The sequence below is a fragment of the Equus asinus genome, chromosome 1, assembly GCF_041296235.1.
Source record: "Equus asinus isolate D_3611 breed Donkey chromosome 1, EquAss-T2T_v2, whole genome shotgun sequence".
NCBI lineage: Eukaryota > Metazoa > Chordata > Mammalia > Perissodactyla > Equidae > Equus > Equus asinus.
This window is the reverse complement of record NC_091790.1, coordinates 108,070,437-108,097,112: the sequence shown is the minus strand read 5'-3', so window position 1 is coordinate 108,097,112 and position 26,676 is coordinate 108,070,437. Positions and strand designations below refer to the sequence as shown.

The 26,676-nt window shown below is 44.9% G+C and overlaps 1 protein-coding gene across 1 annotated transcript in view; it reads right to left on the bottom strand.

Annotated features, from left to right (window-relative positions):
- The window catches only part of LAMB1 (laminin subunit beta 1), a 69,241-nt gene extending 42,811 nt beyond the window's left edge, over positions 1 to 26,430 (bottom strand). Inside the window, exons 1-13 of the mRNA XM_014831846.3 lie at positions 26,292 to 26,430; positions 26,032 to 26,155; positions 24,786 to 24,961; positions 22,101 to 22,236; positions 19,046 to 19,119; positions 11,938 to 12,126; positions 11,780 to 11,843; positions 7,199 to 7,401; positions 4,863 to 4,983; positions 3,201 to 3,389; positions 2,772 to 2,951; positions 2,524 to 2,636; positions 936 to 1,015 (exon numbers count right to left, since the gene is read on the bottom strand). Of these exons, the coding sequence (XP_014687332.1) occupies positions 936 to 1,015; positions 2,524 to 2,636; positions 2,772 to 2,951; positions 3,201 to 3,389; positions 4,863 to 4,983; positions 7,199 to 7,401; positions 11,780 to 11,843; positions 11,938 to 12,126; positions 19,046 to 19,119; positions 22,101 to 22,236; positions 24,786 to 24,961; positions 26,032 to 26,068 (1,562 nt within the window). The 5' untranslated portion in view covers positions 26,069 to 26,155; positions 26,292 to 26,430. The remainder of the gene's footprint in view (positions 1 to 935; positions 1,016 to 2,523; positions 2,637 to 2,771; positions 2,952 to 3,200; positions 3,390 to 4,862; positions 4,984 to 7,198; positions 7,402 to 11,779; positions 11,844 to 11,937; positions 12,127 to 19,045; positions 19,120 to 22,100; positions 22,237 to 24,785; positions 24,962 to 26,031; positions 26,156 to 26,291) is intronic.
- Positions 26,431 to 26,676: the final 246 nt, after the last annotated feature.

Below are 26,676 nucleotides of genomic sequence, written 5' to 3'. Positions count from 1 at the left end.
CTACAATACCAAAAGCTATTAAAAAGAAAGAGGTAGATGAATGCATGCTGATGTGAAAAAAAGACCTTTAACATAAAAGCAAGTTGGAGAATAGTGTACATACATACATTACTGTGATTTTCAAAAAACATCAGTAAAGCTAAGTGGGAAATCATGGGCTATTTTTTTTTCTTTGTACTTGCCTGTTTAAAAAAATAAAACCTAACAGGTTATTTAAAAAGAAATGAGAGGAAAGAAAGTGTAATTTTTAACAGGTATTCTGAGTACTATTATTAATTTCTAGAGAGATACAAGAAACTGTGGGGGCCACCCAGTGGCGTAGTGGTTATTTGTGCGCTCCACTTCAGTGGCCCAGGGTTTGTGGGTTTGGACCCCAGGTGCTCATCTAGCAGCCCTCATCAAAGCACGCTGTGGCGGCATCCCACATAAAACAGAGGAAGATGGGCACAGGTGTTAGCTCAGCAACAATCTTCCTCAAGCAAAAAGAGGAAGACTGCCAACAGCTGTTAGCTCAGGGCCAGTCTTCCTCACCAAAAACAAAACCAAAAAACCCGTCAACAGTGGCACTTCTAGGCAGTGGAACTCACTGGGACAAAGGGCAGGCGATCTGAACTGTTTGAATTTTTTTAAAACTATGGTATACATTGTTTCTATGATTAAAAAAATACTGAAAAGTAATAGTACAAAAACAAGGCACAACAGTACTATGAAAAACCAAGAAACAGAAACATATGAGAAGGCTTCAAAGGTAACTCTTGGAATGAATCCCTCTTTGTAAACATTGAGACCACAGGTAAAAGTGATTATCAGGCATTCAAAGCAAAGGTGAATGTACTTTGCATTATCTTCTTAAGAGACACTGAATGTCATACTTCTAGCGGCCACAGGGGCTTTCCCAGGCACTGAGTACAAGAGTGAAGTGCCGCTCCACTCACCTATTGTTTAAGGCTCCCCCAAGGTCACAGTCACAAGGTCGACATCCATCCAGATCATTGCTTAAGCCCCAGTGCTCTGGCTGCGGAACAAAAGTTTAAACATCTAAAGGTGGGTTCCTGTAATTACACAACAGACTCAGCAAGAAACAAGTCACGGCGTGTTTCGGTTGTTCCACCAAAACTTCGTCTGCACCGTGAAAGCAGAAAACCAACCAAAGGAAGAAGTATGAGTTTTCTGAAATAAAGGAGCCCAAGCTGCAGGTCACTGGGGTCAGAGAGGGTCACACGTAATCTCCTGATAACGCCACTACACACAGTAGTTTCTTTGCCCTGCCAACAGCCTTCATCCAAGAATGAACACGAGCAAGGAGTAAAGATGCCCGTCTTCCTCGTTAGACTTCCTCTGGCAGTAAGGGAGTTGGGGCAAATATCTGGCAGGCCTTTACATTTTCCCTAAGTTCAGTCTGTCATAAACTCAGTAAGCAAAGCTCTTCAAGGATTTATCTATGTGGAAACACAGCATAAAGGAAGCACTATTTTCACAACTGAAAGGTGAGATGACCTCGTCTTGAGAACACTGGAGACGGAAATAAAAAGAAATGGGACAGAATCGCGATAGGGGATCTCTTTGCACCTCGGCAAACACACATTTCCTAGTGAGCAGATAAAACCAGCTTCAACAATTTAAATCAGACTTCCAGAAATTTAAGAATCTATCAGGATACAGGCAAATATGCAGATTTAGTGGTCATAAACATCATTTGGGGTCAGTGGACCCCCTCTCCCAAATTATAAAAGCAATCACAAGAATGTTATAAAAGATACAGAATAATTTTTTTAAATTACTCTCATGATGATTCTCCCCAGAATCATTACAGTGAACTTTTTGGGTGTATTTCCTTCCCGATTTTGTTTCTCTTGAGGAATTTTTTTCCTACATAATTAAGATACTAGTCACATCCTGTATTTTTTTTATACCAACATAAGCATTTCCTCATGTTATTGTCATTTTCAATGGCAACCAAATACCATGCTGTAAAGAGGCCCCCAAATTTACTTAACTATTTTCCCCACTTTTGCTTCCAAGTTTTGTGCTATGATTAATAAAAGACACAATGAGTCTTCTGGTGAATAGATCTTTGTCCAATTTCCTGATTATTTCATTAGGATAGAGTCCCAGAAGTGGGATTACTGGGTCAAAGGGCATGCACATTTCTACAGGCTGCTGATGACAGATCTCTAAGTGCTTTGCACAAAGCAGGAACCAATCTGCATTTCCATGGGCAGTATCTGAGTCCCAGCCCTCATTACGTCCTCACTAAGTCAGCATTCCCATTTTTGAAAAGTTTTGTTAATTTTGCCTGTAAAAACGGTATTTCACTGTGGTTTTATTTTATAGTTCTAACAGCGATGGTGAATATCTTGTTAAAACCATTCATTAGTAATTCTTCTTTGGCACACTGTCAACTCGTGTCTTTTAACATTTACATATAAGGGAGATGGTAGAATCCACAATGGCGAAAGCATTCTCTATTAAAACCTGTCATATTCACAAACTACCCATCCCACGTAATTAGGATTTACCTACCAGACACTGGTCACAATGCTGTCCTGTCACCAGACGCTTACAGTAGCAGTAACCAGTCCCAGAATCACAAGGGCTCCCGCCAGGAATCGTTCCCAGAGGATTGCAAGCACAAGCTTTATTAAAGATAAAATGGAGTAAAGAAACACAAGCCGAGTGAGTCCGACGTAGTAGTCTGGGTTTAGAATTGCACAGTAAAATGAAATTACGTATAGAGAAGAACTCCCCAACTTTCTAACAAACGTACTCACATTTACAGCCAAAGGGCTCTTCGGCACTTAAACCATAGAAGCCTTCCTTGCAAATATCACAATTTTCTCCTTCCACGTATAACTTACACCGACACTGACCAGCAATGAGACCAGCCGAAAAATCAGTGTAACTGTCACAGATTCCCCCATTCTGAGAGCCAGCTGGGTTGCAGGCACATTCTAAGAAGAAGGAAAAGCACCAGGTAATCCAGTGTGCGTGTCTGTATAAATACATATGTTCACTTCATCCCTCCAAACGTCACCGAAATAAACTAATGAAGCCCCACTACCAAGTACATTCCACTCCCAGCATCCCGTATGACAATTCAAGTGACAACGCGGAGCCCTGAGAGGGTGGCAAGTGCCAGACGATCCAACTGGAAAGGTGACCCGGAAGAGGCCCCACGTCGTGGCCCTGTCCCCACGTACGTTCACAGAGGTTCGGGTCTCGGATGTCCCTCTCCGGGTGCTGGAAGTAAAACGGTTTGCACTGCTCACAGTTGCGTCCCATCGTGTTGTGCCGACAGTCATCGCACACGCCTCCGCTCACGTTTCCAGTGGCCAGGTACACCGCCATGTCAAAGTGGCACGAGCTGGAATGCTCGTTGCAGTTACACTCTGTGAGACAAGAGCAGCGGCAAGAAAAGCCTTTTAAATCTACTTAGCAATGCAGGATGGGGTTGGCAGAAACAAAACTAATTTTGGAAACTAGGGACAAAGTGCAGGCAAAGTGGCATTTAACAAGAAGGCGCTCATGGTGAAAACGGACACGTCCACACAGACAGTTTAAATCCTAAATCAGGCTGAAACCTTCCAAGTGTGAACTTTACGAAATAGATGCAATCTGCTGCCCTCTTTGTTAGAGAATGGGCTATAAAAAGTTGAAAACCCTCGGGGAAAGTGCCGTTGGAAGATTATCAACAGAAGGACAGCTGCCATCCATGGAGGATGCCCCTGGGTCCCGCTCCGGGGGGGACCGGATGGAAGGACATCGCTCACCAGGCAGGCTCCTGAGTGAAATGACCTCTGATTTAGTAAGGTCTGTTGAACAGCCAGCTAAGCCAGCCCTCTCGAGCACGGTCTGCCCTTCCTCTGGCACCTGCGACAGAGTTATCTCAGTCCCAGCCCGCTTTCATCATCTTGCTCTCATGCTCAACAATCCACATCGATTCCTCTGGTCTTCTCACAATGCAGCTTCACTCAGCCTGGCCCTCAGGGGGCTCTATGCTCCAGGCTTCTCTGTGCAGCCCCCTGCAACAGAACATCCTGCAGAGAGGGCCTGTGTCTCATCCACTGAATCCTTGGTGCCTAGCCGAGTACTGCCCTTGATAAACTGGTTGAATTAAACCTCGGAATCTTTCCCAGCATAGTCTCTGAGGTGGTCACAAGAATGTCCTTGGGGCTTTGTGCTTTGTGCTGTTCTCCTTATCTAAACTCCCCTTGCCCCCCCCCCGCCCCCCCCTTCTTGTCTTTACCTAAAAATCTTAACTATTCAAGCAAGGGCCAGCTGGTTGTACTTATTAGCAAAACCTTGACCACTCTAGCCCTCAGTGGTTTCTGAACTTCTCGAACAGTCCTTCTCAGTGGGGGCTGAGGCAGCAACACTCCTTGAGAGGAGGATAGGATATCACTGTGTGTGGGGTGGGGAGGAGTGGTGGTGTTTCAAACGACACCTCTGCCCAGAGAACACCACTGGGATGGATGGATGGAAATACGCCAGAGGCTGCAGCTGGGCTGGCACAGAAACAAGGCTGAAAACTCGACTCCCTATCTCCCAGCCCTTAATGATCTACCATGCCATGTTTTCCTTTCAGTTTTCTCTCAGGGTCATTTTGCCTTAAAAGCAATGTCAGGGACAACACCTCAGTCTTCTACTAAATCTGCCAACCACACAGTGCTGCTCAGTAAATATGAATTTATTAATTTAATTGAATGGATATTGTAAGTTTCATAGGAATATCAGGGGAAGCTGGGGAAAGGGCAGTAACCTTTCTTCTTTCTGCAAAACAGTGTACTATCAAGGCACCTCTAATCAGAAAATGGAGACTAGAGGCCAAGTTGATTCAAACTGTCCCTCTGACAGAGACTTACTTTTACAGGCATTGCTGTTTCGACCTTCAGCCGGTCTCCAAGGTAAGTCGTGGTAGAAATCCATGCACAGCTCACAGTTTAAGCCCTTCGTATTATGCCTGCACATGCAGTGTCCATGAACCTTGGAAGTTATCAAAACAGGAAAGAGCAAAGTCAGAGACAGACTAATGGCCAGATTTTCGCCACCATCAATGGCAAACATAAGCCCCCTTCCATACTGATCTCTAGCTCACCACGAGAGTTTCTTTGTTTTGATTTTGTCCCTCCCTGCAGTGAGTTCTAGCTCCTTGTTGATGGTGACAACTCCCATCTCTAGTAGTTCCTATTACATAATGGATGCTCACTAAATATTTTATTGAAGTATCTATGAAAAGAACCTAGGTGCACAAAATCAGTCACTTAAGAATTTTTTAAACAGCAAACTAGTTAAGAGTTAAAAAAAAATCTGTTATCATAGAAATCAACAAACATCATAATATAGAACTAAACATATACACACCACCCAGGAACTAACTTATATTACGGCAAGTTTTACCACTAGGCCACGTAAAAGAAAGGTTTTTCTTCGCTCATTTGTTTTATTTTGTTTTTGACTGCAGGCATAGCACTTAAGTTTTCAACCAAGATGAGATTTTAAAAATTAACCATTTACCACATTTACATTTATTTTTTTCTTTAAGTAAGGAAATATGAAATCTCAGAAAAAGGTACAAATTAATTTGCTTTATGAAGGGCCTCCGGTGAGCTATGTTGCGTTGTCTGGCTGCAAGGCATGCTTAAGACCTCCGAGGCATAAAGATGACAAATTCTTTTGGTCCACCAAATACACATGGACCCAGGCACCTCACACTTAACACTCAACACCAGTTTCTATAGAATGGAATTCAGGAACACAACAGACAGGTCCACCCTGGACCCACTTTGACAGGCGTGCAGTCAGCAGAAGACAAAAATCCTCTCATTAACGACATGGTTTTGCAGAGACTGGAAAACAGTTCCAAAGCACATGGCACAGGACTCTACAGTGTCCGACTAAACAATACAGTGTACTGTGGGACACCTGCGAGTGACGTGACTACACAACATTAGCCACACACCAGATTTGTTACACTGAGAAGGAAATACAATCTACCGAGCCTTCTCTGAAAGATGTAGCAGGAGGATTAGAAAGACACATCCAGCCTTTAGGCTCCGTTAAAAACTCAACTTTATCTATGCAATAAATCTTCGAACTGGAGCAAAGGGAAGGTAGACGTTTTAGAGAGTTGAATACACTCAATCCTGCACCTTCTTAGCTGAGGACTTACAGTCTTTGAAAAGGCAAGTGGCAAGTAAGCAAGACACATCCTTCATCAAGAAGGGAGGCCCAGTCTAGTGGAAGGAACCCGGGGGCCAGGTGGGGAGTGCCAGGTTTGAATTTCCATCTGCCACTCACTTACTTAGGACCCTTTGGTAAATGACTTAACCCCTGGTCTCTTCTAAGGACAGTTGATTTAGTAAGTCCTGTCTGGCTTTAAAATTCTATGGATCTCGGGGCTGGCCCCGTGGCCGAGTGGTTAAGTTCGCGCGCTCCGCTGCAGGCGGCCCGGTGTTTCGTTGGTTCGAATCCTGAGCACGGACATGGCACTGCTCATCAGACCACGCTGAGGCAGCGTCCCACATGCCACAACTAGAAGGACCCACAACGAAGAATATACAACTATGTACTGGGGGGTTTTGGGGAGAAAAAGGAAAAAATAAAAAAAAATCTTAAAAAAAAAAAAATCCTATGGGTCTCTAAGAATTACCAGGTCACTTAGAAACTGGGAAAATACCCTAACTTTATCCATTTGGCAAATCACCCAAATTCCAAATTTTTAAAAGTACGTAATTCAAAAACACAGCATAAAAGTGAGAAAAAGAATGACATTAGAAGACAAAGAAACAAAGTCCATTTGATTCCTAAATGATGTCCTGCGGTTCTAGGTTCAAATTTCCAGTTTCTTGGGGCTGGGATCAGTTTATGCCTTCTAGCATAAAGACTGGAATGCTTGTGGTTTTTAATCTTCCCTAGAGTAAAGGAAGATGTGCTTATTATTTAGACAACTTTTTAATCCTTGTTGACTAAAATATCTACTGAGTAGTAGCCTGCAGCAACAATTTCCAAAAATTAATTCAGTGTTTATGAAATCAGTAATCCGTACGTTCTCATAGTGCAAGAAAGTCAGCAAAGGGAAAATCAAAGTCTGGAAAAATAAAACCCCTAGAAAACGTCAAAGGCCTGAGGGAGCCTAGCTTCAATTTGCCATTTAGAATCCCCTGTATAGAGGAGAAAGCCACACCGAGCACTCGCTTACCATTCCTTCTACTTCTTCATCGAATCCATCCACCGGGGCACATTCACTGGCATGGCCATAGCAGAAGCAATTTCCTCGAACCACCATGTCATAAACTGCATAGTAATACTTTTCTCTGATTTCCATTCTGGAATCCAAAAGGTTATCTCCCAAAGTATGTAGTTTCACAAACTTGATTCTCAGGTTGGTGATTTTTAAGAGATCTACAAAGGTCACCGAGAAGATGAAAAGTCTGATAAAACAAGCAAGACTTCTTTCGCAATTACACAACATCATTTCTCTTTACAGAAAGGCATGACAAAGAAAACGGCTTAAGTAGGGGCCAGCCCAGTGGCACAGTGGTTAAGTGTGCGCACTCCGCTTTGGTGGCCCCAGGGTTTGCTGGTTCAGATCCCGGGCATGGACATATGCATCATGTATCAAGCCATGTTGTGGCAGGCATCCCTCATATAAAGTAGATGCATATGGACGCAGATGTTAGCTCAGGGCCAATCTTCCTCAGCAAAAAGAGGAGGATTGGCAGCAGACATTAACTCAGGGCTAATCTTCCTCAAAAAAAAAAAAAAAAAAAAAGAAAAGAAAAAGGCTTAAGTAAAGTTTACCCCCTTTGTATGATCTTCATGACCATAATAGTAAAGTTTAACAAAATGTGACAGTCTCTTGAAGAAAGAAAAGTTCCTACCTTCTCTTCAGTTTAAGAAGAACGTCTATTCTGTGATGGATTTGTTTGCGGACTGATGTTTCAGGAAGAAGTGTGACAGTGGAGAAATTTAAGAATGCAGTTGTGTCATTGCCAGAACCCACTGGCACATAGTAATCCAAACTATTGCAAGACCATCTGGTTCCCACGGCAATTAGTGCCAGTCTCAAAATCAGAAAATTCCATTCAGGGGGAAAACGAGTTTATCAAAGCACTCCAATTTCATTATTATTATAAGATAGTTTGAGAGAAATAGTTTTGTGTTTATTTTTCGAGAGGAAAATACTATCTGAAGTTTCCCACCATTTAGATGAAACCCAAGTTACTAAAATAGATGTAAAACTACAGAATAACCACAATCCAGGGACAGAATTCTTAACCAAGTTTTTAAGTGACATTACAATCTATGACTTTTGCCTTAGTTTTACAATATAATTTATCAATACAATTACCAATATACTATCATGGCAAATTATTTTTTCCTAAATATCAGTTACTTATAAATCAATTTCTCATATTTTATCTTTTCTCCTTTTTCCTGGGTCTATAGACCTATGCTTATTGCAGAAGCTGGGCTATCAATTACATTCTATGGTAACTTGATAAACCAAGAGCCATTCAACCATCTCGACCAGTGTTTTCATTAATTACTAAGTTGCTCTGGCTGAGTGGGCCCCAAAAGGTTGATTAATCCATTTGCCCTCCCATTTAGCCCTGTAACTTGAAACTGCTCCTAAGCTTTACTTCCTTTTCTGCGGGTGCATTCTCATAATGTACAACACAGGACAACAGGGTATTGGCCCAGCACATCAGATACTTTCAAAGCCCAAATCCAATTTTAAATACTTATAATATATGCATAGCTTACAATGGAGACTATAGACCTAGCTGTGGGTTGAAAGAGAAAGTCCATGAGTCTATGCATTCAACTTAGGCCCTTTGTAAAATCAACAACTAAACAGAGAAACCGTGGTACTCCTTAGCTGAATGGAATTTATGAATGCCAACATTTCCTCCTGCACAAATGCTCCTGCACAGAATGAGCACAAGCGCCTATTGACGAAAGACCAAACAACAAACTTGAAGAGCAGCTGGAGTATTTAGAAACCCTTGAACTGATCTTTGTGGAAGCCCTCGGAAGAGCAAATACACCCCCTCCACTCTCTCCTGCCATATTTAACAACCGCTAAGCCTGTATTGACTGCAGCTCCAAGAGGCAAAATCTCTTCTGACGTGAGTCTTAAAGGTCTCGACAATAGGGGCAAAGAGATATTGTCCCCTGACTAGAAAGTAAATCGAAAGCATGATCACTTAAAATGGATGCTTCTTTAACACAGAAATCGATTTGCTGATGCCATTTAACAAGAAAACACAAGACAATAATAATGGCAATAACATTCGCGGAGTTCCACGAATTTCACCTAAAAAGGAGCAGACCGGGAGTCCTTTTAGGGACTAGGGGGTGTTCGCCAGGGAGCTCAGGACATTTCTCCCAGCTGCACTTGGAGAGGACGGAGGGCAGGCCTCACAGAGCTCACTCAGAAATGGCACAGGGCTGGACACGCCATTAAATATTTGTTTTACAATAGAATGAATGAGTCAATTACAGACCAGAGACAGTCCGGGCCACATGTAAAATTGACTCAAGTCGGGAAACAGCACTCTTCTGGCAATATTCCCTGGACTTCTTCCATTCTGCTCTTCCATGCCTCAAGTGGGGAAATTCTGTGGGGCCTTGATTAAAAATAGGGCCATGCTCGTGCTACACTTTGGCAGCCCGGGTTTGGTTCCCTGGGTGCGGAACCATGCCACATCTCTGTCAGTAGCCATGCTGTGGTGGCAGCTCACACAGAAGAACTGGAAGGACTTACAACTAGAATATGCAACTACGGGGGCCAGCCCCGAGGCCGAGTGGTTAAGTTCATGCGCTCTGCTTCAGCGGCACAGGGTTTTGCCAGTTTGGATCCTGGGCGCAGACCTGGCATCACTCATCAAGCCATGCTGACGGTGGTGTCCCACAAAGCAGAACTAGAAGGTCCTACAACTAGAATATACAACTATGTACTGGGGGGCTTTGGGGAGAACAAAAAAAGATTGGCAACAGATGTTAGCTCAGGGCCAATCTTAAAAAAAGAATATACAACTATGTACTGAGGCTTTGGGAAGGAAAAAAAAAAAAAAAAAAAGGAAGATTCACAACAGATGTTAGCTCAGGGCAAATCTTTCCCAGAAAAAAAAAAAACAGGGCCATGCTCAGCTGGGAAAGATGAGCAGGAATCAGCCCCACCTCTGCTCACTGAGTGCCCCTCAGCAGCAGGGGAGGGCATCTCCTCCTTTCACTCTGACACATGGGACCAAGTCTACAAAGGTCCTGAGTGACAGCTGATGGCAACATCAACATCACCAACAGCAGCAGCTTCAATTTATTGGACACTTTCCATGTGTCACTTTGGTGGGTCATTTATATACATTAACTCATTGTCCTTCCCTAACAACCCTAAGGTCAATATTACTATCTCCGTTTACAGATGAAAAAACAGAGGCTAAAAAAAAGCTTCAAGTCAATGACTTGCCCAAGGTCACACGGCCATAATACACCAGAACTGGGATGGAACCCAGGTCTGACTCAAAGCCCATCCTTTCAATTAGTGCACATTCTGCCTCCCAAGATCAAAATGTAATTCTGTGAAAACAGAGGCGTAGTTGCTGAAGGTTAGAAAGAGCTCTGAACTGAGAATCCTAAAATATGGGTTCAGGAGCTGACTGACACTCAATAGCCATGTCACCTTACACAAGGTTATGCCAACTCTCTGAGCCTCAGTTTACTCTTCCGTTAAATGGAAATACAGCCCTCACCTTATTGAGGATACTGAGCATGGCTTCTGATTTTTCCCCAATATTCTTTCTTGTCTTCTTCCTTTGACAATAAGAGCCCTCGCTGAGTTTTAGAGAGGACATGGCCACCTGGCTAGAGATGTTTCCCACCGTCTCCCATGGTGTAGCCACATGACTAATTTTGGCCAGTGGGATGTGAACAGAAGTGATGTACAACTTGCACATCACCTGCCGCTCACTTCTTCTCCTCCCACAGGTTGGGATAAGGACACGGAGGTGTTGGGCCAGCTCTAACTATGTGCATCAAGACTATAAGACAGAAGGAACCTGAGAACCTGGGTGACCTAATTTAGCCAGATTTAGCAATAAAAATACAAAATGCTCAGTTAAATTTGAATTTCAGACAAACAGTTAATCATTTTTCACTATAAGTTGGTCACAAGTACCACACGGAACACAGTTAGACCAACTACAAATATTGCAGGGGATATATTTGGACTAGTCACAAATAGTACATGAGATATAGTTATACTACAAAAGTAGTTTGTTGTTGAACTGCAATTCAAATTTAACAGGGTGTCATCCTGTATTTTATTTGATAAGCCTACTTACGGCAACTGAACTACATTTCTTCGCTGGAAACCCCTCTGGGTAACTTCTTAAGAGAGAAATAAACTTCTATTTTATTTGAGCCACTGTGTCTTGGGGGACACTTTGTTACAACAGCTTAATCTATACCATAATTTATATATATATTCTATGTATAAGATATATGTTATATATATGTTATCCTGAGCAATAAATTAGGTATTATGACCAGCATAAGTGTCTGAGTACTTAAGACATAAATCTTTTACTCTTATCAAAACATGTTCCCCATCAGTGAGGACTTTGATTATGCCAAGTTCAGGAGCTTCCAGTAGGGCATTGCAGAGAAGGAAGGAAATGAAGAGGGTGGAGTTAGCACTCAATATTTAGTGCTCTGGGTAAGAGTTCGCCCATGATTGCTGTTTTCCGTCAAGCCCTCTATGCAAAAACAAGCTTACTCTGTATCCTTGGACTATAAGGATCTTCTATTCTGAAAGCAGGATCTAAAGCACGAAATATCACCTAAAAATAGATAGAAGAGTAATTGGTATTCTTGCAATGATCAGAAACTAGATTTTCAAGTAGAATGCAAAACAAACATAAAAAGCAAACAAACCTCTCCTTCTGTTGAGGGTTCAATGTCAGAATATCGGGAGTCACAAATTATGTCATCGACTTTTTTCATGGGGCCGGTGGAAATGCCTGGAAACGAGCTCTCGCAGTCGTAGGCAAAGTATCTGTATACGCCCCACGTCTTCCCAAAGTCAGACGAGCGCTCTATCAGCATGGCGGCCGGGCGGAACGTCTAAGGGTGGGACAGAAAGGCTCATTGGCTACTTTTTATTGGTCATCTGTAGTTTTTGTAAACCTCAGAGGAAAATATCACTCAACTGTGTGCCACAAACCCTCACTGCATGAGGTTCGTATTTCAGACTGTGGCTGGATTTCAAATAGTTCCAGCTGTTCCACGAGCCTCTTCTTACAAGGAAAGTGTCTACCCTCTACATTTTGCACTTTCTCCCACTCTACCAAAGATTAGGATGCTGCTTCTCTTTAGAAGCTGATTATAAGCAGGTCTTAATAGCAGATAACTTTTGGTATAGTCACCATGCCCATAGTACAACTGGTTAGTTTCAGTGCTCATCCTTTCATTTGTTCATTGAATCATTCAATAGACATGTAATGACTGTTACTCAGTACCAGACAGGGGTCTATGTGCTGCAGTTAGTCCAATGAAGTGCAGACAAGGGCGTAAATCATTCACAATACAATACAGCCAACACCACAGTGGAGTCATATGAGGTGTGCTTTGGGAAAACAAGAGGAAGGAATTACTAACTCAAGAAACTGGGGAATCCTGCAATTCTGCTCCCAACTATACACCCCAAAGAACTGAAAACAGCGACTCCCATGGATACTTGCACGTGAACAGTCATAGCAGCATTATTCACAACAGCCAAAAAGCAGAAACTCCTCAAGTGTCCATCAACAGGTGAATGGATAAATAAAAGGTGGTAGATACATGCAGTGGAGTATTATTTGGCCATAAAAACTAATGAAATTCTGATACTTCCTACACCATGGATGAACTGTGAAAACATTATACTAAGTGAAATACGCCAGATACAAAAGGACACATATTATATGATTTCACTTAAGTGAAATGTCTTGAATAGGCAAGTACATTGAGATATAAAGTAGATTAGAGGTTATGAGGGGCTGGAGGGAAGGGGTAATGAGGAGTTATTGCTAAATGGTACAGAGTGTCTATTTGGGATGATGAAAAAGTTCTGGAACTAGACAGCGATGATGGCACAACATTGTGAATATACCTAATGCCACTGAACTGCACACTTAAAGATGGTTAAAAAAGCAAATTTTGTGTTACGTCTATTTTACTGCACACACAAAGCTAGGGAATGCTTCAGAGAGAAGATGGCATCGAATGGATCTGAAAAGGGTAAGTAAGTGTCTTCCAGGCCGGGCTGCGGGGGAGGCTGGCAGAAGTTTACACAAGGAAAGGGGAACTCTGAAAGATTTAAGTGAACAGAATGAAATGATCAGATTGCATTTTAGAAAAATAACCCTGTAGCAGACTAATTGGATCCGGAAAAAACAAGAGACAAGAAACCAAGTGATAGAAAAAAGATGAAAGTTTCAACTCAAGCCTTACAGTATGGATGGAGAGAAAGGGATGGAATTGAGGTCTCTGAAAATTGAGTGAAAGTAAAATATATTAAATTGCACTTGGTGATTAATTAGATTTCAGTGGCAAGGGAGGGAGAGGAAAGAAACACGAGCATCTGAGCTTAGGCAGCTGGGGGCACTGTGCTGTGAATACAACAAAGACACAGAAGAGAAGTGAAGGCATTTGGGTTTGGACTAGTTACACGTGAGGTATCCACACGGAGACGCCCACTGGACAACTGGAAACAGCGCTCTTGCACAGAGCTGCAAGAATGGACCTTGCAACTTAGATTTAGGAGTCATTGTACACATACAATATTTGAAACCTCCAAATATATAATTCCTCCCCCCCGCCGCTCCCAAAAGCAAAGGGCAAGATAAAAGAAAGCGAAAGTCGGTGCTCCAGGAAAATGCATCAGCAAAGGACCAGACAAAAAAGAGAGTTGTGCCAGGAACTTTCATTACATTTAATCTTCTCCTATAGGCTGAATTGTGTCCTCCCAAAATTCTTATGTTGAAGACCTAATCCACAGGACCTCAGAAGGTGACTGTATTTGGAGACAGGGCCTTTAAAGAGGTAATTAAGGTAGAATGAAGTCCTCCAGGTGGGCCCTAATCGACTGACTGGTGTCCTATGAGAAGAAGAAATCAGGATACAGAGTACGGAGGGAAGACCGTGTGAAGACACAGGGAGAAGACAGCCAGCCACGGGCCAAGGAAAGAAAGAGGCCACAGAAGAAACCAACTCTGCTGACACTCTGATCTCAGACTTCCAGACTCCAGAACTGGGAGAAAATCAATTTCTGTGGTGGGAGCCGCCCAGTCCGTGGTACTTCGTGATGGCAGCCCTGGGAAGCCACACACCCTCACCACACATTTGTCTTACAGATGAGGAAAATGAGGCTCACAGACATTATCCGACTTGCTAGCTATCAGCAGAGCTCAGATCAAAATCCTAGCAGAATTAAGACCAAACCTATCTTCCTGCCTCACTGGCTAATGACATCATACAAGACTGAAACATGGATGTCAGAGAGGAAGGAGTAAGAAGACAAGAAGCTTCGGGGCCAGCCCGGTGGCATGCTGGTTAAGTTCGCGCTCTCTGCTTCAGTGGCCCGGGGTTCACTGGTTCAGATCCCAGGTGCGGACCTATGTACCACTCATCAAGCCATGCTGTGGCAGGCGTCCCACATATAAAACAGAAGAAGATGGGCATGGATGTGAGCTCAGGGCCAGTCTTCCTCAGCAAAAAGAGGATTGGTGTCACATGTTAGCTCAGGGCTAATCTTCCTCAAAAAAAAAAACAAAGACAAGAATCCTGGAAACTGAGGCAGGATGGAGACTTAGGAGGGTGTGGTGAATGGGGTCAACTGGAAATAACAGAATGAGTGCTAAAAAGAGGCAAATGCTTCAACACCGAACAGGGTCAGTGCCTTTCAGGAAGTGGAAGTCAGATGACAATGGAAGATCAAGCAAGAGAAGCCAACCCAGCAAATGGACCCTGAACTCGCTTCTGAATTAAAACCATGGCTTGATAGAAATTTGGGTGACAACTAATGGTGAAAACGAGTAACTCCCCAGACTTCTGTGTACCTCCCTTAATAATCCTGATGGTCTTTCTCACTGATAAAGGAGACAAGAGTAAAAAGATGGAAGGTCACATTTTGACACATTCTTTGACTTATTCACTTACCAGTTGCTCAGGTTTTTATTGTTTTCCTTGTTCCGAAATACAAGAAAATGACACTTTATTAAACTCGAGAGTATTAGACTAAGAGTTTTAAAGCAAGGGCTAAAAAGCCCAATAACTGACTGAATCAGGGCAAACTCCCCAGGAGACTGGTCTCCTGGATGGCAACACTTGGGGAGACACTAGGCTGATGTCTGTGTCACAAGGGAGCAGACAGGAAAAGCCTTACAGCCAGATCTGACTGTGCTTCCTTCTCTCTTCCTTCTGGTAAATTCTGAGTCCCCAAGGGCCATTGGTGAGTTATCCAATTTCCTGTAGAGTTAAGACGCAGCTGGAAACTGGAACAACACCTTTTAGCAACCTAAAGGAAGCCTTTCCATGCTCTTTGCTCAGTCATCAACCTTCCCAGCCTCACAGTGCTGCACTGTTGCCTCTGAATTTATACCACGTAAAAGAGCTATGAGTGTGGGAACATCTGTCTACACAAAAAACCATGCTGTGTATATGCTAAATGAGTTTTGCTAGCCTAAGAAAACCTAACCCACTTAGCAGTCAGCCATCTCCATGGCAAACACGGGGAAGAATAAACACACAGGCTCACCCCCATCCCCTTCCTGTGCTGTTAACAGTATCGCCGCCCTCCTAGTCACTCAGCTTGGATGCACAAGTCAACTTTCATTCATCCTTCTCCTTACTCTTCCCCTTCCACCATTCTGGTTCTACTCTTTCTCCAGCGCACGGCTGAACTTTTCATCCTAAAGGGTCCAACTGTCTCCCTCAGAAAACAGGCTCGTCCTCTCAGCAATGATTCTCGAAGGCTGCAGTAGAAGAGTAACAAGGTATGGCAGCAAGGGGATGTGTGTGATTGGAAAAGGCTTCCCCAGTAAACCTTCCAGGACTCCTGGGTTGCAGGAGGAGCTCCCTTCCACTCGAGAATCACACCAGCCTTTGCATGAACACCCGCACTCTCCGAAGTCAGCCCTCCATCCATGCTGACTCAACAAGAGGCCCCCACGGTGCCCTCTCTTCTTGCTGACCCTCCTCTGCATTTCCTCTGGGCTCCCTTCCTCAACCACAGGTCTCATGTCCTTGTCAATGGCTCTCTTTTTCCTATAAACTTCATGCTCCTCAGCAAGGAGTCAAGGTCCTTCTGGGAACCCTCATACCCTGCTGGTGGGAATGCAAACTGGTACAACCACTATGGAAAACAGTATGGAGATTCCTCAAAGAACTAAAAATAGAACTACCATGTGACCCAGCTATCCCACTACTGGGTATTTACCCAAACAATTTGAAATCACAAATCCAAAGTAACATATGCACCCCTAGGTTCGTTGCAGCACTATTCACAATAGCCAAGACATGGAAGCAACCCAAGTGCCCAGTGACCGATGATTGGATAAAGAAGATGTGGTATATATACACAATGGAATACTACTCAGCCAGAAAAAAGACAAAATCGTCCCATTTGCAACAACATGGATGGACCTGGAGGGTATTATGTTAAGTGAAATAAGCCAGACAGAGAAAGACAAACACCACATGACTTCACTCATATGTGGAAGATAAACAAACACACGGACAAAGAGAACAGCTCAGTGGTTACCAGGGGAAGTGGGGTAGGAGGTGGGCACAGGGGGTGAAGGGGAGCACTTATATGGGGGCAGACAAGAAATAACGTACAAGTGAAACTTCACAATGATGTAAACTATTATGAACTCAATAAAAAAAAAAATTAGAAAAAAACGAAACAGGAGTCAAGGTCCTTCTCACCGTAATCTTACTTCCTTTTCCTCCCCTCACTACCCCAAGCTGGGGGCAAATCTCCAGAGAACATGCCAATCAAACCCTGCCCGAAATGTGCTACCACCGCAGATTTGCAATCAGTGTCCTCCGCCAAGAAGGGCTTTTCTTTTGCCTCCTCCCATCAAACCCTGCTCACTCTTCCCGGCCCGGTCAAGTGCCATCCCAGCCCTCTCCTTTATTCCAGGCTTTCTTTACTCCAGGCTAACATTAATCTCACCCTCCTCCGCGCTAACGCACATTGTCTGAACTTCTGCTGAACAGTTAGCACATGCTGTCGTGTCATGTAAGTTGCTTGTATGTCTTTCTCCTCTAGAAGAATCGAAGAAGCTCCTGGAGAGCAGTAACTGTGCTATCTTTTAAATCTCCCATAGGGCCTGGGGCAGTTTCTTACAAACAGAAGATGGTTGAATGCCTTTATCCACTTACTCATTCATTCAGTAAATATCTCTAGAGCAATTACTCCTGCCAAGCCTTAGCATATGTAAAAAAACGACCATGTTCCCACCATTGCCATGGGAGCAAGATTACTGCTATCCCGAGAGCAGAGGGCCATGCCACACAACCCCACAACATACATGCTATTATTCTTCCCATTTTACCAACAAGGAAGCCAACGCTCTGGCCACACATGCCAGTAAGGGGCAGAGTGGGGATTCACACCCAAGTCTGTCCAACCTCACAGATGTGGCCTCTCACACACGAGAAGAATGAGTTTCTGCTGACAAACTCCAGTCTGACAACTCGTACCCACTCCTCACATCTCAGTCCCCACCTCCTCTGCTGGACCTTGTGCACTTCTGTGCAGAATTTCATCTTCGGCCCATTGTCCTCACTCGAAGGAGTATTCCAGTACCGAATATGTGCCCAAAGGACTTCTGAATATAGACGAACTCAGAGCCAGCCATGTATGCAAATGGATGCCCTTTCCAGAGTAAAGGATAGCACCATAAACGTTAACAAAGATGATTTTGACTATTTTTAGGTACCACGTCACACGAAGGCAACGTCCTCACGCCAGGCCGAGTTTCAAGTCTAACCGCCAGGCTGAGTACACGCTCAATGAAGGGACAAGGAGTCAGCGACGAGTCGTTCAGTGAATGCCCTCCCCATGTCCCTCTCGGTCTCAGGTGGCGCAGTGTGAACCTTCCTCCCCAGCGGTAACAGTAGGTGCCTGGGCAGGGGCAAGGGCATGAAGAGCTCAGGCCTGACATCCCTCCTGGTTGCATTCCAACTGCCACGCCCACCATGCTCCCTGGCCTCCCGGGCTTCGGGAGACGACACAAGTAAGACTTTCACGGCCACCTGCCCACAGGTAAACCTACCCTGGCACCTTTTCCTCACCTGAGAGGGTACAGATAAGGCCCCCAACTCCAGCTGAAAACTATTCACAAGTGATTTTAATCTGAGAAGCAATAAGTAAATTATGGGTTTTATGTGCACCAACATGTACTTTAAGCCGTGTGAAGTCTGTCATTTCCAGGCAGCTGCTTAAGAAGGAACAAAGGGACTTTGTACAGAGACATTCCCTAGTCCTGGAGTCATTTTACATCTCTAAAAGAAAAAGGATGAGAAAATGCACATTTAAGAAGGCATACACACTTCCTCAGGAACTACAAAACTGCTCCCGCAAATTCTGCAAAACCTTGAAATCTGAAGAGAACACATTTCCTTTTCAGTTACTCAACTCAGCATTCAAACATCAACACGAGGGATCAGGGGTTCGCTCTCCAGATGTTTTATTGTGGTTTGGGAGAGAGTCAAAGCTGCCTCTCTCTGGGGGGAAATAAAAGGATAGCTAATTAAAAGTTTACAGTTGAATTACCCTAGAATAGTGGCTCCCTCTACTTACTGCCATCAAGACAGGGTATTTAAACGTAGTTATTCATGCCCATGTTTAGAAAGCTGCTCAATTATCCCAATTTACGGCAATAATGATGTTTAAGTTCCCATCTAGGCCAACTCACAACAGACATCCATTTTGGAAGGGGGAACCACACAGTGCTCTCACGTGTCCTTTGTGACAAAGTTACGGATTCCTTACCTTGAAAGTCATTATGAGATGAGTGAAATGGAATTCTGCTTCCAAATCCAGTTGGATAGTTACATTTTCCACGCCTACAAGATTTTTAAAAAATAGAAAAGGAAACAGTAAGGTAAACAGGAACATCTGTGGACAGTTAGGACTATTTTCTTAAATGATCTTCCTGCTCCTCATAGAAATCCTCTTTGTAGTCTATCTTCCGCTGAAGCCGAAGATAAGAGATGAACAATAAACCTCTGTCTTGATTTAGGTGAGAAGGCACAGATCAGGATGATTCTTCAGTTCTCCACAAATCGTTCTGGAGTTCAACATATTGAATCTGCTCATTGAAACAAGACATCTGGCAGAATGCCTCTAGCTGCTCTCAAGAAAGACATCTTTTGCTTAGGAAAAAGTGAACCATCTTACTCGTCCTCTAAGCCAAGAGACTCTCACAGGGGAGGGAGGAAGGGGGGGGCGCTTCCTGCGCACAGTAGGGGATCAGCTTGCAGTCTGAAGCACAGAGACACAATCCTCCTCCAGCAGAAATACAAATGTTCCTTTTTTTCTCTGCAGCAGCAAAGAAAACAAATAAGAGTCTACCACGTCTATTAGTTATACTCCAATTTAGGAAAATCTATCCCTGATGGGGAAGCCTTTGGATGCATTTCCACAATGGAAAAACAATGCCAAAGAGACAAAGAATTGGTCAAATAAATAAACTGGCCCAGAACAAATAGTAACATCTTCTCTTTCAGGGGAAAGCCTGAACAAACAAACCAGCCTTTGCACCGTGCCCTGAGGGGCGATCAGGCCCACATTAACAGGCTAAAGAGGCCACTGGAATTCCAACATGGAAGCACCGCCTCCCCCATCCATTGGGCCCTGGAGCCTGCCTGTTTGGTAAAGGAGACCATTCCACATTTCCCGTGCTTGGAGCTTTTGGGGTCCATCTTCCACAGCAAGACAAGTTAAACGCAGAAAGACATGAATGTGTCAGAATGAATCATGTCACTAGCCGGTGTATTTTCAGGAAATCAGTAGGACTTTTGAAATAAACTCTCCCACTGGAAAACGGCCAAGTCAATTGTGGGGGGAAAGTGGTCACTGGAACGGATATGAGTTAGTTGGAATGTTCAAGAAAAACATTATAATCATACTAACTAACTTTATCTAACTTATTAAAAAGAACCATATAATAAACCTCCTCTGGACATTTCTTTCTGAGTGAAATGTGAGCTAAGCAGCTAGATGCTTCTCCTCTCCCAGGCTTTTAAAAACCTGCAATATTTGTTCAAAATGAATAGATAAAATAACGTAAAGTGTGAACAAAACTAGTACCATTTCTGTAACATAAGAACAGATGCTGCAACGTGTGCCCTAAAACCACATTCCATTTTAGATTTAGAACCTGATAAAGCACGACAGGGCTTTTAATAAGGGAAGAAAAATCCACAGAGGAAAAAAAAAAAGCAACGAGATCATTCTTCTACAGTGCGTTTGCTTTCTGTCAGACCTAGGAAGAGATCCAGGTGATGCACGCTCCAAGTCCCTTTTGTGCCTGAGCACTGATAACTTAATGCCGCCATGTCAAGCTCAACTTGGACAAAACACACTGAAAATAGATAAAAATCACACTCATCGAGAAGGTCTTTAATTGTGAACTATCAGACACCAGAGAGATCACAGGAGATAGTAACAGTCGGTCTGACTTTCTAAAGGCTAAGTTCCATCAGTCTAATCTCATCTAATCCCTTATGACAGAGTGACAGAGAACTCAAGCCCCGCTATCTGAAAATCCCTTCTTTCTGGCATTTGGCCTCTCTTGCCCCACAAACTCAAAGCTGCAGAAACTGATTAACTCCTGATGGAACCAAGAAACACCCTCGTCTAGAACTGCAGCACATGATGCACTATTTTACTGCGTGTCCACTGGATACTAACGTGGAGGCATCCTACTAATCGTCTTTCTGTCTCACTGGGAGACCGCGGGCAGTCAGGAAGTGCTGGTTTGTAATAAGCTCCAGCTATTTCAGAAGGCCCTCTGTGACTCAAGGGCAGATCTACAGAAACGGCTCTTTCACACGACTATCAACCAAGACTCCTCTAAGAATTAACAAGGCGCTAATGGATACACGCTTTCTGACAATCCGTCTATCTCAATCAAGTTGGTAACCAATGGAGTCCCAAGGCCAAAGGGTAATCAACCCTCCCCAGGAACCAAGAGTCTTCTCGAGAGCATATGTCATTTCATAATCAATGACAACGAAGTCTATGAAGGGAGTTCCTCTTTATAGAATGACAAACGACTAGAAGCATCCAGAAGCTTCCCAGGTGTAGGGCATATAATCAAGAGATCTAGTAGTGTCGGTGCACTTCTTTGAGAGAACTTTCTCATAAAATTTTTTTTCAAAAAAATCTAATGGTATATTGTTCGTTAATAAAGACAATAATTCTACCTTTACTCTGCAAATTTCAGCATTCAAGTTTGAAACAAATGCAAAACTGATTAGGGCTTAGTTCCACAGCAAGAGTGACATCGTATTTAACGAATTTATTAAACCAAAACCCAAAGAAAGTCACCGGGGAAACTGACTTGGGGTCATATCCATGTAGACAAATGCTTTGAAAAATTACATCTACTGCTCATTCATAGTACTATTACTAAATTTTCTCTAGATGGAAGGTGGTAATGGTGGGGCTGATTCTGCCCTTTCCTTGGGGTTGATCAAAATGAAAGATGCTATGTTTTGTGGACGAATAAGGGCCTTCCCATGCCCTCCCCAGACTGCCCCCAGCACATACACCGCCCCCCGCAAAGGGCCCCTCAGGATGGGGACTACGAAATAATTCCTTGGTCTGGCATGAAAGACTGCTTTCTTATAGGAAGCGCATGCTTCAGGCAGAAGGATCAGGTTTGACCCAGAGAAGTTAGTGCCCCAGGGAATAAATCTGTCAAAGGCCATAATTATAGGACAGAGAAAGCAATCCTAATTACAGACGCCCAGGAGCGGGTAAACCCCTTCCAGGTGACCGGTCACACCCCATGGAACTTGTTCCCACATCAGCCACATACCATTTTCAGATTGCCACCAAATCTTCAGGCGGTTTGGAGCAAATGTAGTGACCACATTTTCAATGAGATGACTGTCAGGATTGAGGGTGTCATGATAAGGATCTTGTGAATCACATATGAAGCATTTTTTGTCCTCCTGAAAGCAAAGTTAGTTGCATGAGTCTAGGTAGCAATCTCTCCCACACACACAAACAAAACAAAACAAAACAAAAATCAAGCTCACCGTACAAAAATCAAACCTGAGTTAAGAAAAACGAATGTGCCAAATTACTTAAATGACGTATCACATGCCCTTTACTTTTTAACTTACTGCGTGTGAAATACTCCTGAAAATTTCCTCCTCTTTTGCAACTTCAAGGTCAAAAGCAAAAGGCAGCATTGTTTCCACAAGCTATTAATTTAATCAAAACGAAATTTCGAGGCTTAAGCCTTAAGCTCAATAAACAGCTAGAGAAGCTTACTTTTAAAGTAAAATGCAGAAGAGGTATTAGAGAATTTTCGCTGACGTAAAGCAAACTGAAAATAAAAGAAAAAAAGAACAATTCATTTGGGCTGACTTCCTAAAACCTACAGAAGGCAGAAACCGAGTATTAGGCAGAAGTATTTAAGAAGCTTTGGGAACTACAGAATAAAATCTCTCAGTTTCTACTCTGCCCAAGCAGTGAATCCGTGGTGGTAGCATACAGGCTAACACCTATGAACTGCTCAGAATATCTGGGAAGGGGGTACCAGGCCGTCCTGCTGTGTCGGGAACATTCTAAACTGGGACCAACTCAAAGAGCACCCAAATGGACCTGAACTGGAATTAAGGTATACTTTAGGTTTTAGAGCAGCTTTGAACTTTTCTCATTTTCCTTCTCTCTAAATTGTGGCCCACAGCCACTTTGGCATTTGGGTCCGGGGAGTTCAAAGAACCCTTTTTGCCCTCCACCATGGCAAGTCATAAACAGCCTAACTTAATAGCTCCCTTTGCCACATGGAGCTTCACTCTCTGCATATTTTCTGAAATGCAGATTATTCTTAAGTCTGAAAATGATGCTGAGAGTGAAATCTGTAGAGACCCACATACATCTTACAAAGAACATTTCCGCAAGGGTGATTTTCTTATAAGGACAGTATCAATTGACTGTATTTTTACATTCATATTTATTTAGTTACCTATCAGCTATCACCTTCCTCCTGAAAGGATTTAGACACTGGCATGAGGTACTAACTAAAACATAGAGACAAGAAGTCAGGGATGCAATGGGACCCTGGACAAAATACTTAAGCCTCCTGACTCAATTTTTACCGCCACTAAACGTCTAAGAAAATTGCACACCCAGCCCCTTTCTTTAGGCTCTGACATCTGCGAAGAGCACCCCACAATTTCATGGCTATCATGTAAACTAGAGTTTGGCTCCACTTGCTTTTAAGGCAAATAGTCCAGTTTTCATTCTAGTCAAAGCAGGTTTCAGAATCTGGTGATTCATTTACAGCATGTCCTGGCCTCTGAGGTAAATGTTAGCACGGTATTTTAGGTAAAATTTACATGCTAATATTAGAAAAAGGTAACATCAACTGCCTTCATTAACTTGTAGTCAAGGAAACTAATACTGGAGAACAATTACCAGAACTTAAAAAAAAAAACGTTTAATTATAGCCTCCCTTCTAATCAGGAGGAAGCAGTCTAGACATCTCTGTATAAACCTGGAAGCAAATGAGCGAAATCCACTTTACCACATTCCTTTGGTTTAATTTATCAAGTCTCAGGAATGGTCTCTCTCTGCTTTGTAAAAGTGACTCCATTTTAAGGCATCTGCTGTGCAAACCACACAACACTCTGTCCTACTCCTAAAGGGCAGGTACATAGATGGGTGAAGTGACCAAAACTAGAGCAAGGGGCTTGGAACTTGCCCTACCTCTAAGACCAACATCTTCAGCTTGCCTTAGAGGCCAGAGATGTCAGTCTCCTCTTCAAAAACCAAGGAAAGACATGCTGATTCTGGATAGTTTATACTTTGTGTCTTCTATTAAAATTAGTTTTGACTTTGTAAAAACGTGACTTGTGAAATCTAAAATCTGCTTCTACTTTTAGAAACAGATAACACCCTGAAATTTCATTTTGGTCCTCCTCTATCAGGGTACCATGGCAACCACGCATTTTCAAAAAGAAAGCATCTGATCCTGATATCTAATGGAGGTAGATGGGAACAGCACCAAATGAGGAGAAAAAAACAGGTTCCGAGATTGGAGCGACCTTGCAAGGCGTCGGTCAGCGCTGGAATACCCTTTATCTAAGCAAAAGATTCAGGAAACACCCAAGATCACTACTCAGTACAAAAAAAGGGGCATAAAGCACCTTTATACACGTTTCCAAAGAGGAAAGATTTAAAGACACACAACCCAACACAGGACTTCTGTAGCCCCCGGGTTGCGGCACGGGCCAGGGGCCAGGGGCCAGGTCTGCCTGCAGCCCTGCCTTTCCATACTGACTGTGCCGGCGGCGCCGCGGCAGGAAACATTTGGCGGATGCAACTGTGCAAACCGGCATGGGGCAGAAGGGTGAGCTGCTAGCCTACTCCCGGGACTCCCTGGCTGGCCGCGCTTCCTATCTGGATAGCTGGCAGGATGCTGAGTCCCCGGGACCTGCCCTTTAGGTCTGGACTGGAGGAGGCGCGCGCAGCCTCGGCTCTCCGCCCTCACCTGGAGGTGGCTAACGATACAATACGGCTCGGGCTTGTGCAGCCCGCACGTCGAGGTCACCGAGAGCCTCCGTGCTCGGCCGATGAGAAGGTCGCCCGTGGCCGGGTAGCAGCTGCCCTCGGCGCAGCCGTAGCTGAACTCTGGTTCTTGAGCGCCCACTTGGGCTCCGCACAGGGCTGCAGATGGGGCAGGCGACAGGGTAGAAGAGCATAAGTAGGGAGCGAGACCGAGCAAAAGAAACAAGCAGGGGCGGCGACAGAGTAGATTCAGGAGAAAGCAGAATGCACGGAAAAGAAACACAATGCAGAGACAGGCAAGGGAGAGGCCGGGACGTGGAGAGAAGGATTCGGGGGGGAAAAACAGACACGACATCAGGTTTGTCCAGCAGCCCAAGAGCATCACTCGCGGTAAAGCCACTGACACTCGCCCCACCCTGATCTGCCCGGGGGAAGCAGCTCTGGCCACAAAAGGTAGATGTGCAGACAAGCCACTTCCATGTGCCTGAACCTGGGCGCAGGGAGGCAGGCGGCCACACACCGCACGCGTGCGCGCGTGTTTATGTGAACCCGCGTGCACGCGGCAGCCTATGCGTGTTCAGTGTGAGAGTGCTAATGTGTAAGCGTGGAAATTTGAAGCGTAGGGGGCGCGCCAGTGTGTGTGCGTGCATGCTCGGAGGTCGTGGGCGCTCCCCAAGCGGGGCGAGGTGGCAGGGCTCGCGGCGGACACCGATTTCCCGAGCAAGGGGCGAGTGGGCAGTCCCTGCGGCTTTGGAGTGGCTTCAACGCTTCGTCATCCCGGGGAAGCACCCGGTCCAGCTGTTTCTGGCGCCATCCGGGGGCAAACGGCGATGCTTAATTAAAGCCACATGGCCCCAATCTGTTCCCAAGACTTAGCCTGAGCTCAGCTCGGGCACTTTCCTGGGAAATGGGCCCCAGGGGAGCCCTCCGCGGAGAGCGCCTCCACTGTAGGGAGCCTGCCTGCCACCCCTCGCGGGGGAGAGACCCACCGTGATCAGGCTGAAGGCGCAGAGCCCCGAGCGGCGGCCGCGGGAGGCCCCAGGATGCGGGTCCACAGCGATCCTCGCGCGCCGTCTTCAGCGGCCACCAAGGGCGCTGGCGTTTAATCCCAGGGCATAATTTCCACCCCAGTCCCTCTCCCGATCCTCGAAGCTGGATCAAATGGCTTTGGGGTCTCCTTCCCCCAGGTCCAAGCCCACCCCCTTCCCCCACTGTTTCCTCGGAATTACCTACGACGCTGAAAGCGAACACCTGGAGCAGCCTCATGTCCAGACCCTGCCGCCGAGGGGACACGGCACAGGAGGTGGAACACGCCCGCCGAGCCGCCTGCTCTTTTTTCCCCCGTCTTTCTTTCTGGAGAGGTGGAAGAAAAAAAAAAGGCAAATGTTCAGAGAGTGGAGAGGGGCCTTTCCATTTCCTGCCGCTCCCACGGAAGCAGGGGTAGAGGGTGGGGAGGGGAAAAATCGCGCAGCCACTTTGTTCTGCTCACCCGGCGGTGCAAGCGCTCTCCCAGCGCCGGCGGCCCCGCAGCCCAAAGAAGGGAATTAGAAAGTTTAGCGTTGGGAGGAACCGAGGGAGGCGTCTCTGCTCATGCGCACACGGGGAGTAGGGGCGAGGGGGCGGGCGGCCGCAACTTGGCGAGGAGGGGGTGAGGTCCGGGTCCCACCCTCCGGGGAACCTCTTTTGTTTTAACGCGGCGTCTGCCGGCGCTGCGGGGTTTGTCTTTTGCGTCGCCAGGGGGGGATGCGGGGCCGCCGCTGGGGGCTCGTCCCGAGCAGGGCGCTGGGGACGCGGGGGCGGCAGGGCTGGGCTCGGAGGTGGGTGCTCGATCGCCGGCGAGAGGGGCTGGCCGGGACCTCCCGCGCGCTGGTGCA